The sequence below is a fragment of the Etheostoma spectabile genome, unplaced genomic scaffold (genome assembly GCF_008692095.1).
Source record: "Etheostoma spectabile isolate EspeVRDwgs_2016 unplaced genomic scaffold, UIUC_Espe_1.0 scaffold00009365, whole genome shotgun sequence".
Classification (NCBI taxonomy): Eukaryota; Metazoa; Chordata; class Actinopteri; order Perciformes; family Percidae; genus Etheostoma; species Etheostoma spectabile.
Window position 1 is genome coordinate 45,596 of NW_022603692.1, and position 14,376 is coordinate 59,971.

At 46.4% G+C, this 14,376-nt stretch overlaps 2 protein-coding genes and 1 pseudogene across 2 annotated transcripts; 2 read left to right on the forward strand and 1 right to left on the reverse strand.

Annotated features, from left to right (window-relative positions):
- The first annotated feature begins 2,188 nt into the window (after positions 1-2,188).
- LOC116679108 (piggyBac transposable element-derived protein 4-like) lies at positions 2,189-4,434 on the forward strand. The gene is given in 4 exon segments (XM_032508814.1): positions 2,189-2,355; positions 2,622-3,217; positions 3,396-3,905; positions 3,908-4,434. Coding segments are annotated over 4 exon segments (1,800 nt in total).
- A 2,138-nt stretch (positions 4,435-6,572) lies between these two features.
- Positions 6,573-8,426, reverse strand: LOC116679109 (general transcription factor II-I repeat domain-containing protein 2-like). Its single transcript, XM_032508815.1, has one exon. The coding sequence runs from the start codon at positions 8,199-8,201 to the stop codon at positions 6,573-6,575; it is 1,629 nt and encodes a 542-aa protein (XP_032364706.1). The 5' UTR covers positions 8,202-8,426.
- Positions 8,427-12,607: 4,181 nt separating this feature from the next.
- Positions 12,608-13,530, forward strand: LOC116679110 (olfactory receptor 11A1-like; annotated as a pseudogene).
- Positions 13,531-14,376: the final 846 nt, after the last annotated feature.

Sequence of the window (14,376 nt, forward strand, 5' to 3'; positions counted from 1 at the left end):
GCGAAAACGCACCAGTAGGATGCAATCAACACTTTCACAATGGTGGTACACAATTGGACACGGAATCCGGGGTTTTGACAAGCATTCATTTTATTCATCTGCAGTAATGTGTATCTGTGTACAATTGGGTAAGGCTCCTAAACAGTTTAGGGCAACACTGACGTTCAGACGCTGAGGCTACGCATGTACGTAGCCAACCTTTCGGCTAAGTTCACACTTCTGATCAGACGCAGAGTTGCATACACAGTTTCCACGAACACGAACGTGTCACGGTTCACATGGTCTGTGAGTACGTCAACAAGGTCGCTCACACTTGTGATACGTTCAGATTTGTAGGGCGGCAGACGCAGCATCCACACAAACCTTATGAAAGAGTCTTCGCTGAGGTCTTCGAGTGTCTCAAACACCTTCATCCTGACCTGAGCCGCATTCCCTCGGATGGCAGAGCCATATCCAGCAAGAGTAACATCTCCGCGTGGACGTGTCATTTGGCCATGGGCGCCGCTGCGAAGCCTTTCCACCAGATCGTTGCGACTTATGCGCTCCAGCAGGATGAGCAAGACCGCTCGCGCTTTGTCTTTGTAGCGCTGCACGATAGCGTCTGCTATCTGGGTTCTATGAGTCAGTGAATCCAAAGTGGCACGACTGACAGGTCGTTGATCGTAGACGTGTATGTCAAGCATGACAAACTTGAGCCTGCTAATATCTTTGGTGGTCAACTCATCCAACATTGCGAGTACGTCGTGAGCTACCTCGGGTGCAGCCGCAGCGGTTCCACCGTGGTAGTTTTCCCAGGCGTCCATAAACGTTTCACACACGACGGACCCGTTCTTCCTCGCTACATCGATCATTGTCCTAGCCCTGTCCTGAGGGGATCTAATAGAATGAACAGAGTCCACCTGTTCTTGTGTCATCATCCCATGGTGAAAGAGAACATCGGCCACATGGTTCAATCTGCCTATGTCACTGGCCTGTATGTAGCTGGCTCTTTTTTGCTTGAGCATCTTGTCCATGGCGAGGTACTCTGTTTGTGTTGAGGGTAGGTTGACCCACACCAGAACACACAAGCGCGGATAAACAAGGTAAAGAAAAGGTTTAATCCAACAAAATCACAGATGAGGCACAGGTGGTGGTGGAGGTGTGGATGAGAGCAACAACGGAGCGGGTCTGAGGAAGCTGCATACGCCCACGGCGGAACACGGAAACTGTGACGAAAACAAAACAAGGTTAGTCAACGGCAAGGCTTGAGAGCAACGTGCACTGATGACTGGCCTAGTTACCACTTAGGGTTTAGTAACAAACTGGCGCTGAAGAGGTGGTCAGCCCGGGTTTATATACTGTGGAGATGGAATGATGGAGATGGAATGATGGAGATGGATTGCAGCTGTGGAGACTGAATGATGGAGATGGTTTGCAGCTGTGCAGGAAGGCGGATGGAAATGTGTGGCCACGCCTCTGGACCAGGTTCCTCTAGCCCTTGTGTTGTCCTTTGGGTCCCGGGGACCCGTGGTGTTGTCCTTCGGGTCCCTGGGACCCTTGACGTTGTCCGTTTGGGTCACCAGGACCCTTGACGTTGTCCTTTTGGGTCACCAGGACCCTTGACGCTGTCCTACGGGTTCCAGTGACCCGTGGCATTGTCCTTCGGGTCCCTGGGACCCTTGACGCTGTCCTTCGGGTCCCTGGGACCCATGACATTGTCCTTTTGGGTCGCAGGGACCCTTGACATTGTCCTTTTGGGTCACAGGGACCCTTGACATTGTCCTTTTGGGTCCCTGGGACCCAAGGCATTGTCCTTTTGGGTCCCTGGGACCCTTGATGTTGTCCTACGGGTCCCTGGGACCCTTGACGTTGTACTTTGGGTCCCTGGGACCCAGGGTATTGTCCTTCAGGTCGAGTGGAAAGGGAGGTAAAAAAGAATAGAGAAACAAAGGCATTTGTTTGACATTAGTCTACTAATTATTTTTATTACTCACACACACACACACAAACACACAATAGACACTTTAGACACATTTGTCTTGTCTTCTTGTTCTTGTCATTTTCTTTTTCACGTCATCTTGTTTCGGACCTGTGCACTTTTTGCACGTGGCACGTTGGCACAGCCGGGGCAGAAGCTGCAGCATGGCCCGTCGTTTGACACTGGAGTTGAAGCTGCATCGGATTCTCTTGAGCGGCGGTGCCGCTTGCAATGTCCCCGCTGAAGCCAAGGTACAAAACGGAGAAAAACCACAAGAGGACCAACGTACACACGACCACAGCAGAGAAAAAGACTACTGCTGCTACGATGACGACGGCATCGAAGATGATGACCAAGGCCAAGTGGACGTTGAAGTTCAAGACCAAGGAGGAGAACAGGTGAATGAAGAAGAAGAAGAAGAAGAAGAAGAAGAAGAAGAAGAAGAAGAGGGTGGACATACAAGGGACGAAGAAGAAGAAGACGAAGATGAAGAAGTAGATGTAGAAGAAGACAAAGAAGAAGAAGACGAAGATGAAGAAGTAGATGTAGAAGAAGACGAAGAGGGTAGTGAAGACGAGGGGCAAGAGGAGGACGAGCAGGATGAGGAAACATTTGTGTCAAAAGATGGCAAAATCAAATGGTCCTCGAAAACGTGTCATCCCAGTGTCCCAAGAACTCACTGCCACGCCACCGAAGAGGACAAACCCGACCAAGAAAAGGACACGACAGACGCTGCTACTGCTGCTGCGGCTGCCGCCGCAGACGCCACCGCGCTGCTGCTACTACAGCGCCCGGGACCCACAGAGTACGCCGCGGAACACGTCCACGACATAGTGTCTGCGTTTGGCCTGTTTGTCACGCGGCAAATCGAAGACATGGTTGTGGCCGCCACAAACCTCGAGGGTCAAAGGAGATGTGCCACAGGCGGCAAGTGGAAAGCAATGGACGTCACGGACCTGCGAGGCTACCTCGGGCTGCTGCTCCTCGCGGGCGTGTACCGGTCCCGCAACGAGGCCTTGGAGAGCCTGTGGCACGAGGAGAGCGGCAGGGCCATTTTCCGCGCCACGATGCCAATCAAGCAGTTCCACGCGTACTCTAGACTGTTGCGATTCGACGACCGCGAGTCGAGAGCTGCCCGCCGAGCCTCGGACAAACTGGCGGCCGTACGAGAGGTGTGGGACGAGTGGACGCGGCAGCTGCCTCGCCTCTACAACCCGGGCGCCGACGTGACGGTGGACGAGCAGCTGGTGCCCTTTCGAGGTGTTGTATTTTTATTTATTTTTTTGCTTGGTTGTTGTTTTTTGTACCTCTGCCGTACACTTGTCTTTCTTTGTGTGTGTGTGTGTGTGTGTGTGTGTGTGTGTGTGTGTTAAATTTTTGTCTTCCATCTCTATCCATCGTGTTCCATCTTCTTGTTTGGACACGCCACTTTCACAAGGTCGCTGCGCCTTCCGCCAGTACATGCCCAGCAAGCCCGCCCGGTACGGACTCAAGTCGTGGGTGGCCTGCGACGCCGGCTCCAGCTACGCGTGGCACATGCAGCTCTACACGGGCAAGTCGGTGAGCGGCACGCCCGAGAAGAATCTGGGCTCCCGCGTGTTGCTGGACGTGACCGAGGGCCTGAGGGGCCCACGTAACGTGACGTGCGACAACTTTTTCACCTCCTACGCGCTGGCCCAGCGGCTGCTCTCCGAGCGGCGCCTCACCGTGGTGGGCACGATGCGCAAAAACAAGCCCGAGCTGCCGGGGGCGTTGCTCGCCACCAAGGACCGTGCGGTCTTCTCGTCCAAGTTTGCCTTCACGCCCGTCGCCACTCTGGTGTCCTACGTGCCCAAGAAGCACAGGAACGTGGTGCTGCTGAGCACGCTGCACACGGGGGATGCGGGCGTCGGCGCCGGCAGGCAAGCCAAACCCAACATTATCCTCCACTACAACCACACCAAGGGCGGGTGGACAACCTGGACAAGCTTGTGGGCACGTACAGCTGCCGCAGGAAGACAGCGCGCTGGCCCCTTGCCGTCTTCCACAACATCCTCGACGTGTCCGCCTACAACGCCTTTGTGCTGTGGCGAGAGCTCAGGCCCGAGTGGATGCGCGGCAAGCTCAACAAGAGGAGGGCGTTCCTCGAGCAGTTGGGAAGGGCACTTGTGAATCCGCTCATCGAGAGACGGAGGCGTCAGCCTCGCACAGAGGCGTCAGCCGCGCTTGTCAAAGCCGTCGTCACGGCGAGCAGGTCCTGTGCTGGTGGTGGTGGTGGCGATGGAGACAGCGGCGGCGGTGGCACAGTCACAAGGGGCCTAGAGGAGCATGGGGATTCTGAACCGGACACACCGAGGGTGCAAAGCAAAAGGAAGCGGTGTCAGCTCTGTCCGGAGAGAAAGGACCGCAAATCACACATCGTTTGTGGTGGCTGCAAGAGATACATCTGTGGAAGCTGCACGCGGGCCTACTACTGTGCCGAGTGTGTTCGCCCGTAGCCTCTTGGCCCGTGTGGACGAGGCCCCGAACAAACCTTGAATCTGTTTGGAACACCACACACACACACACACACACACACACCACACACACACACACACACACACACACACACAGACACACACACATAGACCCACACACACAGACACACACACACACACAGACACACACACACACACACACACAACCCTGGGTCCCAGGGACCCGAATGGCGAGTTGAGGCCTCAAGGGTAGGAGAAAGATGACATCGAACAAGGATGGGTCCCCGGGACCCCGGAGGATGGGGGGGTCCCTGGGACCCATGGCATCGTCCTACTGGTTCCACGGGTCCCTGGGACCCGAAGACCCTTTGATGTTATCCTTTGGGTCCCAGGGACCCAGGGCATTGTCCTTTCGGGTCCCCAGGACCCTTGGCGTTGTCCTTTTGGGTCACAAGGACCCTTGACGTTGTCCTACGGGTCACTGGGACCCATGGCATTGTCCTTTGGGTCCCTGGGACTCATGACATTGTCTTTCGGGTTCCTGGGACTCATGACATTGTCCTTCGGGTCCCTGGGACCCATGGCGTTGTCCTTCGGGTCCCCGGGACCCCGGAGGATGGGGGCGCCACGGCAGTTGTGGGACATACGTATAATGCCATGGAACATAAAACAGCGGGGTCTCTGAGACCCAAAGGATGAGGCCACGATGGTATTTGACATGGAATGAAAGTGGTGTCTCGGGATCCCGAAGCAGAACGGCTGGCTAGTACAAAAGGTCACATAAGCTAACCATGTCCCTGTGACACAAAGGACAATACAAGGGTTAAGGGACAGTCTTGTGTGAGGCATGATTGAACTCAACAGGGAGTTTTCTTTTTATTGGTGATGATTTTCAGTGTCTGAGTGCACGGTCGCAAGGAGCGATGTGCGCCAGTAACCCCGATGTTTGCAGGCTAGCGAGGGCCCATCCAACGCTGCTCGCAGCTTTAATTATTATTATTATTACTATTATTACTTTTCCCGGTAAATAAATTGCCTTTTTGAGGGGCTTAACATATTCAAAAACTCACCAAATTTGGCGGTTGCATCAAGTCTGATGAAAATGTATGTATTTTAAGTGTTTCAAGAATAAAGTGCACAAATTTGGCTCGCTAGCGCCCCCTACAAAATTTTAAAAATTGAGCCCCTGCAGTACGTTTAACGTAGAATCACGGAACTTGGTACACATATGTAGCATGGCAGGGCGGACATAAAACTCCATTGTTTTGATACCCTAAACCCAACAGGAAGTCCGCCATTTTGAATTGAATGTCTCCTCCTATTTCATCTGGTCATCTTCAAATTCACTCTGAGTTATCTAAAGACCTTACTGATAAAAAGTTATTAAAAGAAAAACTTTTTGTCGAACGGTGTGGTCGTGGTATGGCGGCCATTTTGAGTGTTAAGCGATGACGGACAAAGGGTCTTTAACTACAGTGTACATTGTCAGATCTGCTTGAAAAACCAGGAGTCCAGGCCTGAGGACATCTTCAGGCCAATATGGACTTTTGGAGATAGCGTCACCAACTTGCAACAGGAAATCAGCCTTATATGACAAACATCATCTGACTTACATGAAACTTAGAATGTGTGGTCTACATGTGACACTGAGCCGGCCCCTATAATGTAACCACGCCCACTAATACAGGATACGCCCCCTTTCATAACATTTGAACGGTTTAACGTAGAGTCTTGTGTGAGGTGTCACATATACACATATTTTTCCAGGTGTGAAACCAAACCGACCGAGGGAAAATTGCTCCAATTTTACAAACTAACCCACTGATTCGGACCAAAGCAAACAAACTGCAGGTGTGAAAACGCCCTTAGACAAATTGATTACTTTAGAGCAGGGGTGTCAAAGTCAAATGGACGGAGGGCCAAATAAAAAATTTAGCTACAAGCCGAGGGCCGGACTGTTCGAATGTTCATTGAAAATTTTTTAAATGACGCATATAGTCTAGTGAACCTAATTGAACCTACTGAAAACCTAACAAATATATTCCAATATGATCAGATAAATAAAGCAATATTTTCTTATGGCTCTGTCAGTAATCTTTAATTTTCAACAGACACAAAAGACAAATTTCCTTTATATAAAAATCCCCATAACATGAACATTAAATGAAAGAAAACGTTTGAGCAGCCTGGATGCGCAGCTGGGGCATTGTGTCGGGGAGGAAACGGGCGAACTCCGCAGCACCCACTGCCGCATATTTTGCCCTCAGTGCATCATTGCATTGGAGGTCAATCAACTCCATTTGGAGGTTTGGTGGTGAGCTTTCCACGTCAACAGCAAATGGGTTACCGAGCAGTTCCAACCTGCTTTTTTGTGCTTCAAAGTCAGCAAATCGGCGTCGAAAGTCAGCGGCAAGCATACCTATTTTATCAGCCAACTGTGCGCTCGGGAACGCACTGGTAGAGAGCTTCTCTTTCATGGTCTGGCAGCTGGGAAAGTGGCTCAAATTTTCTTTCCGCATCTGCGTCTCCCACAGAGTCAGTTTGGTTTTAAATGCCTTCACTGTACTGTACATATCAGAGATGACATGATCCCGACACTGCAGCTGCAAGTTCATTGCATTCAGATGACTCGTAATGTCACACAGAAAAGCCATTTCACACAGAAACATTTCGTCTCGGAGTTGTGTTGTGTCTTTCCCTTTGCTGTCCAAGAACAGACAAATCTCCTCACGAAGCTCGAAACATCTTTGAAGCACCTTTCCCTGGCTTAGCCATCGCACCTCTGTGTGATAAGGCAAATCACCATGCTCCGTTTCTAACTCCGTCAGAAATGCCTTGAACTGGCGGTGATTCAAACCTTTGGCTCTGATAAAGTTAACTGTGCGCGTGATGATGCTCATTACATGCTCCATTTTCAAGGCTTTACCGCACAACGCTTCCTGGTGTATGATACAATGATAAGCTGTCAGCTCACCTGTCGCGTTTTCCTCTTGCATCTTTTCCCGTATCTTCGCCACCAGTCCGCTCCTGTGTCCACACATCGCAGGTGCTCCGTCGGTTGTCAAACCCACGAGTTTTTCCCAAGGCAGCTCCATCTCATTTACACATCTTGACACCTCTTCATACAAATCATGCCCCGTAGTTGTGCATGGCATAGGACGTAAAGCCAAAAACTCCTCTGTCACGCTTAGGCTGGAGTCCACTCCGCGGATGAAAATTGACAACTGGGCAATGTCAGAAATGTCGGTGCTCTCATCCACAGCCAAGGAATATGCAATGAAATCTTTTCCCTTTTTCACAAGCTGCTCTTTTAGATTGATGGACAACTGGTCTACTCTCTCGGCAATGGTGTTTCTGCTCAGACTCACATTTAAAAAGAGTTGCCTTTTTTCTGGGCAAACTTCGTCACAAACTTTAATCATGCAGTTTTTGATGAAATCCCCCTCCGTAAATGGCCGGGCTGATTTAGCGATCTCTTCTGCCAAAATAAAACTGGCCTTGACAGCAGCCTGGCCTTGTGATTTGGCTTTTTTGAACAGAGCCTGTCGAGATTTGAGGCCTCGTTTTAATTCCTCTGCCTTTTGTAGCCTTTGTTCCATGTCCATATTCTTGTTTTTGTCCGCGTGTTTCGTTTCATAATGTCGTCTCAGATTATACTCTTTCAGTACCGCCACACTTTCTCCACACAGAAGACACACAGGTTTTCCAGCTACCTCCGTGAACATATACTCCGACTCCCACCTTGTTTGAAACCCCCGGTTCTCAGTGTCCACCTTCCGTTTTGCCATTTTTGATGGGTATCTGAAAGTTAATTTTACTGTGATGCTGACGACTGCTGTGCCAATAAATATTGAAATGAAGCAGCCTACTGCTCGGTGCGTCACCGTTGCATTGTGGGAAATGTAGTATTGGTGTGTGTAAAAGATCTGCGGGCTGCCGGCTTGCTGCGGTCTGCGGGCCGGTTCTAATAATAAATCAAGATCATCCCAGGGGCCGTAAAAAACCTTCTCGCGGGCCGGATGTGGCCCGCGGGCCTTGACTCTGACATATGTGCTTTAGAGGAACTACAGAATAGAATATCTATATTCTTCAGTACAGAATATGCAAAAAGGAAAATCACCGAGCTTTGATGGGATCCCCCTGGAATTCTATGCTAGTTTTAGGTAACAACTGGCCCATTCCTTCTTGACATGATTAACTTCTCAATTGAGAATGGTGAATTCTCAAGGGATGTTAACACAGTCTTGATCTCCTTGCTCTGAGTGCTCTAGCTATCATCCTCTGAGCCTGCTTAACTCTGATTTATCTCTGCAAAACTCCTCGCCCATCACTTGGAGTCCCATATGTCAGAGTTATTGAACTCTGACCAAAAAGGATTTGTAAGAACATTACTAGCAGCAGATAATATTAATCGCCTTCTCCACATTGTTGAGTCGGTAGAAGACAGTAAGACCCCAATGTCACTTCTCTCTCTTGAAGTAATGAAAGCCTTTAATGTGCTTGAGTGGTCATTTCTATGGTCAGTCTTAGAGGTGATGGGCTTTGGTAACACTTTCATTGGTATGATTAAAGTTATGTAATCTAACCCCTCAGGTCAGATCCAGGGTACAAGTGGCCAAAATGGGTTTTCTCAGGAGGGGGGGCTGGGTCTCCCTTATAGTCAGGGTGAGAAGCTCATTCATCCGAGAGGAGCTTGGAGTAGAGCCGCTGCTCCTTTGCGTCAAAACGAGCCAGTTGAGGTGGTTCAGGCGGGCATCTGGTAAGGTTACCTCCTGGGTGCCTCCCTAGGGAGGTGGTCCAGGCATGTCCAGCTGGGAGGAGGCCCCAGAGAAGACCCAGGACTAGGTGGAGGGACGTCCAACTGGGTGGAGGCCTTGGGGAAGATTTAGGACTAGGTGGAGGGATTATATCTCCAACCTAGCCTGGGATGAAGATGGATGAATGGATTATAACCCCTCAGCCCGAGTCATAACTGGACGCACCTCCTCTTTATTTCCAGTTTCTAGATCTGCACGCCAAAGCTGCCCCTTAAGGGCCCCACAATTCTCAATAGAGTTTTCACAAGATGATACTACAACAAATGTATTGCAATATTCTGACATTAATTGCAATACATTTTATTTAAATGAAAACTGTGCTTTTCTTATTTCTTTCTTTGATTTCTCCATCTTTCTTTTACCAACTTTCTCGTGAACGCTGACTTCACTGGAAAATAAAGTCAATTGAACAATCTAGCAGACCGAAAAGCAATTGATTTTATTATTCTGTTACTTAAAAAGTTTTATTATCATATGGAGTTCATATAATAAAGATTTATACTTGCCCTCAGTGTACAGTATTGCCATTGAAAATAATGTGATGCTATGCGGTTTTGTTCTTCTTCCCCACCCATACTTGAAATGTTCTACATGTGTTGAGAAAGCTTACTTTTCTGCTGACATTGATCAAACATAATCTTTAACAATATCAAATATCAAACGGCCGATATATCGGGGGAACTACTTTAAAGTGTCTTTTTCTGATACTGATATCGGTATTGGAACAGCTCTAATGGAAACCATTTCTTCTCTTGATGTTTCTGTTCTAGTTGCCTTCTACTAAGTTTCCTTTTAGCTGACGTCAACCAAACAGAATCTTTCAATGGGACCTTTTCATAATGAGCTCATCCTGCTGCTGGGAGGGGGGGGGGGTCTATGCTTGTGTTCTCAGCACCTGGTTGAAGTGAGTGGAGACATAAAGAGTATATTTCACCAGATCAGCCTGCTGCCCACCAACCAGCCTCTCTAGTGGTTCCACAAGTGGAACAAGAGCTATCCATTTACGAGTGGCGGGTGTTGCCTTTCGGAACAACCTGCAGTCCATGTTGCGCAATCTATGCACTGCAGCATCATATCCAGGACCACAGAGAAAAGCTAAAAGAAAAAGAAAAAGGAGAGAGTCATACTAAGTTGACAACAGCTTACACAGCACATGCACTGTAGAAGAAGCCAAAGGCCTGGTTGACAGCCTACAGAAGCTACTCTCTGATGGTGGTTTTGAGATAAGGCAGTTGACGAGCAATCTACCTTTAGTCATTGAGAATCTTCCCCCCGAAGCTAGATCAGCTAGCAGAGAGCTTTGGCTGTCTAGGAGCAGCAGTGGCCTCCAAGAACCAACCCTGGGCTTAAGATGAAACTTTCAAAGTGACACACTGGGGTACAAACATTTACCGTTGGAACCCTCAGAGCCTACTATGTGGACCTATAAGATCCTGGCTAGCCAGTATGACCCCGTAGGTTTCATCCAGCCATTTACTACCAGGGCCGAGTTTCTCATTCAGGACTTATGGAAGCAAGACATCGGATGGGATGACCCAATACATCCTCATACGTTGCTGAACAAGTGCCTCAGCTAAGAAGAGGAACTCCCAAACCTCCGAGTCTGTGCTGACACCCCTGCTTTGACAAGACATGTCCACGTCTTTACCGACAGAAAAAAAAACGTACAAGGTCAATATTTCCAAAGTAAAAGGTGAACAGTCCTGAGCTTACGGCTCGGTAGCTGATTTTGTGCACAATTAATTACGCATGCCAGATTCATGTCTCCTTTTTTCTTGCCAGGTCCCTCATGGCACCTAAAAACACCTGTCCATGCCTCGCCTTGAACTGAGTGGGGCTCTCACATGTGCCCAGCTCGCCAGTGTCCTCAAAACCAAACTCACTCTGCCCATCAAACAAGTCTTTCTCTGGACTGATTCCACCACTATGGTGCACTGGCTAAGATCAGAATTGTGTCAGTACAAAGTTTTTATCAAAACTCTTGTAGCAGAAATCCAAACGCTGAGAGAGGTGACAACCAGGAGGTTTGTGGATTCAGCAAAACGTTCGGCAGACAATATCACCAGAGGACTGACCTTAAAGGAGTTTGCATTTCCTCACAGATGGACTCAAGGCCCAGATTTTCTGCACAACCCCCCATATGAGTGGCCAGTCATGCCTCGCCCCAACACTGTACCTGGGGAAAGTGAGCTCAGGAAGTCCACCTTCACTATCTCCCTGTCTCTCTCTGTCTGTCTGTATCTCTCTGTCTCTCTTTCTTTCTCTTTCTCTCTCTCTTTCACACCCCCAACCGGTTGAGGCAGAGGCCCCCCCACCCTGAGCCATGGTTCTGCTTGAGGTTTCGGCCTCTTAAAGGAAGTGTTTCCTTGCCTCTGTGGCCTAGTGCTTGCTCTTGGTGGGAACTGTTGGGTTTCTGTAAATAACATCCCAGAATCCGGTCTAGACCTGCTCTCTATGGAAAGTGCAATGAGATAACTGTTGTTGTGATTTAGCGTTATATAAATAAAATGGAAATTGAATTAGCACTGTGTCAATGGCACCTTAATCTCAACTGAATGACCATGGAATTCTGCCTATGACGCAGCTGACTTCATCACAGTGGATCAAAACAGGATTCATAAAAACAAAACTAACAGTACATAATAAAAGATTGATAATTGTCCTCCATGTACAGTTTTGAAATTGAAAATAATGTGACACAATGCTGTATTGTTTTTCTTTCCCACCGATACTTGAAATATTCTATATGTGTTCATAAAGCTTACTTTTCTGCTGACATTGATCAAACATAATCTTCAACAATATAAAATATCAAATGGCCGATAAATCAGAAGAACTACTTTAAAGTGTCTTTTTATGATACTGATATCATATTGGACCATCTCTAATGGAAACCATTTCTTCTCTTGATGTTTCTGTTCTAGTTGCCTTCTACTAAGTTTCCTTTTAGCTGACGTCGACCAAACAGAATCTTTCAATGGGACCTTTTCATAATGAGCTCATCCTGCTGCTGGGGGGGGGGGGGGGGGGTCCTCCTTTTTAAAAGGATAAAAGACGTCGCAACAAAGGTTCAGCTCAGTTAGGACGGATTCAGTCTGACTACAGTGGGTATAAGCTCAAATATACACAATGTCATGATGTTTTATAACTAATGTGTAACCTGAACATTATGTTGAACTAAATGGTTCATTTGGGGGTGTTGGTTTAAACTGTTTCCATGATAATGAATATGTTTCATATTACTACATTGATGCATGTTCATGTGTGCTTGGTGTTCAAGTCCAAATAACTAACTAGTTACATATAGTTTTACAAATGTAGAACAAGAGTTAACGTCTTTACTTGTCTTATTGTTATAAACCAAGGTGAGGACCATGATGAACTCTACACAGGTTTCATATTTCATACTTTCTGCCTATTTTGACACCGGAGGTTTTAAATACTTATATTTCTTGCTGATTTTGTCCTTATATGTCTTCATAGTGTGTGCCAATGTGCTGCTGATTGTGGTTATCTGTGTGAACAGGAGCTTACATGAACCTATGTACCTTTTTCTGGTCAGCCTGTTTGTAAATGAACTGTATGGTAGTACAGGGTTGTTTCCATTCCTTCTGGTTCAGATCCTCTCGGACATTCACACTGTTTCTGCTCCCTTCTGCTTCCTGCAGATTTTCTGTGTGTATAGTTATGGAAATGTAGAGTTTTCTAATTTAGCCGCCATGTCTTATGACAGATATCTTGCCATCTGTTATCCTCTGCAGTATCACACTCGTATGACATCTAACAAGGTTGCCGTGCTTATTGCTCTGACATGGTTATTGTCATTTGTTGGAGTTGGAGTCGGGTTATCTTTATTTCCTCTTTAAAGCTGTGTGGAAACATCATTAACAAAGTGTACTGTGACAGCTATAGTGTTATCAAGCTGGCCTGCTCTGATACAACATCCAATAACATTGTTGGACTTGTTAATAACATTACAGTAACCTTTGGTCTTATAATCTTAAATCTTTTGTCTTACATCAGGATCCTTAAGTGTGTTGTTTTTCTGGTTCTAGACAGACCAGACAGAAAGCTCTCAGTACCTGCACACCTCACCTTTTGTCCCTGCTCAATTTTTCCTTTGGATCTTTCTTTGAAATAGTACAAAGCAGGTTAATATTAACTATTTACCCAATATGTTGCGTATTTTTCTGTCATTGTACTGGCTTACATGCCAACCACTCATCCACCCTTTACTGTACGGACTCAAAATGTCCAAAATACGCATCGTATGTAGAGATCTGCTCTTTGGGGGGAAAAGGTAACTTAACATGTTACCTGGCAACTAAGAGCTTTTTTCGTCATAAATAAAAAGAAATACATTTAGTTATTGAGATATATTTGACAGTAATTTTGTCAACTGTATCTATATATTGTGACAACCTGTAATTATGTTTTAATAAAACACAGACGACAAGGATGAGTTGAATGATTCAGCAAAAGGCTTTCTTTAAATCACCAACAGGAGATTATGCAGTGTTCTTTGTTTGGGATTTTGTAATAATGTTTTAGTAATTTTATTTTTATCACACTCAGGTACATGATTTATAATTACAGATAATGAAACAACCATTTATAATGAAATCATGTTCCCATAATGAACCAGTTGCAAACTATTACTAAATGCTTTGTTTCATCATTTGTAAAGCATTGCTCCTGTGTTAATTCTCATAAATAAAGCATTTTTATACACACTCATGAATGGATTGTTCATAGTAAATAAGGCTCTCAAAATAATGTTCATGAATAGATGTTTGACAATTAATAATTATAGCAAAAACATTTGTAAATTAAATAATTTCTCTCCTAAATAATAATATCTTCATAATAAACATCTACATAACATATTTACAAACTATTAGTAATGTCTTTGTTTATCTTTTGTAAGCAGAGTTCCTATATTCATCTAATCAGTGAAGTATTTGAAATACATTTAGTAAATGGTTTATCCATAATAAGTTATCCCATGTGAACGTTTATAAGTTGGTTTTTCCAATAATTCATAAATGAGGCAGAACATTTGTAAATGAAGTTATTTACCATTATTACTAGGTACTCTGGAACATAAGTATAAGGTTGTGAAAAACTAGGAAGTTAATGATTAACA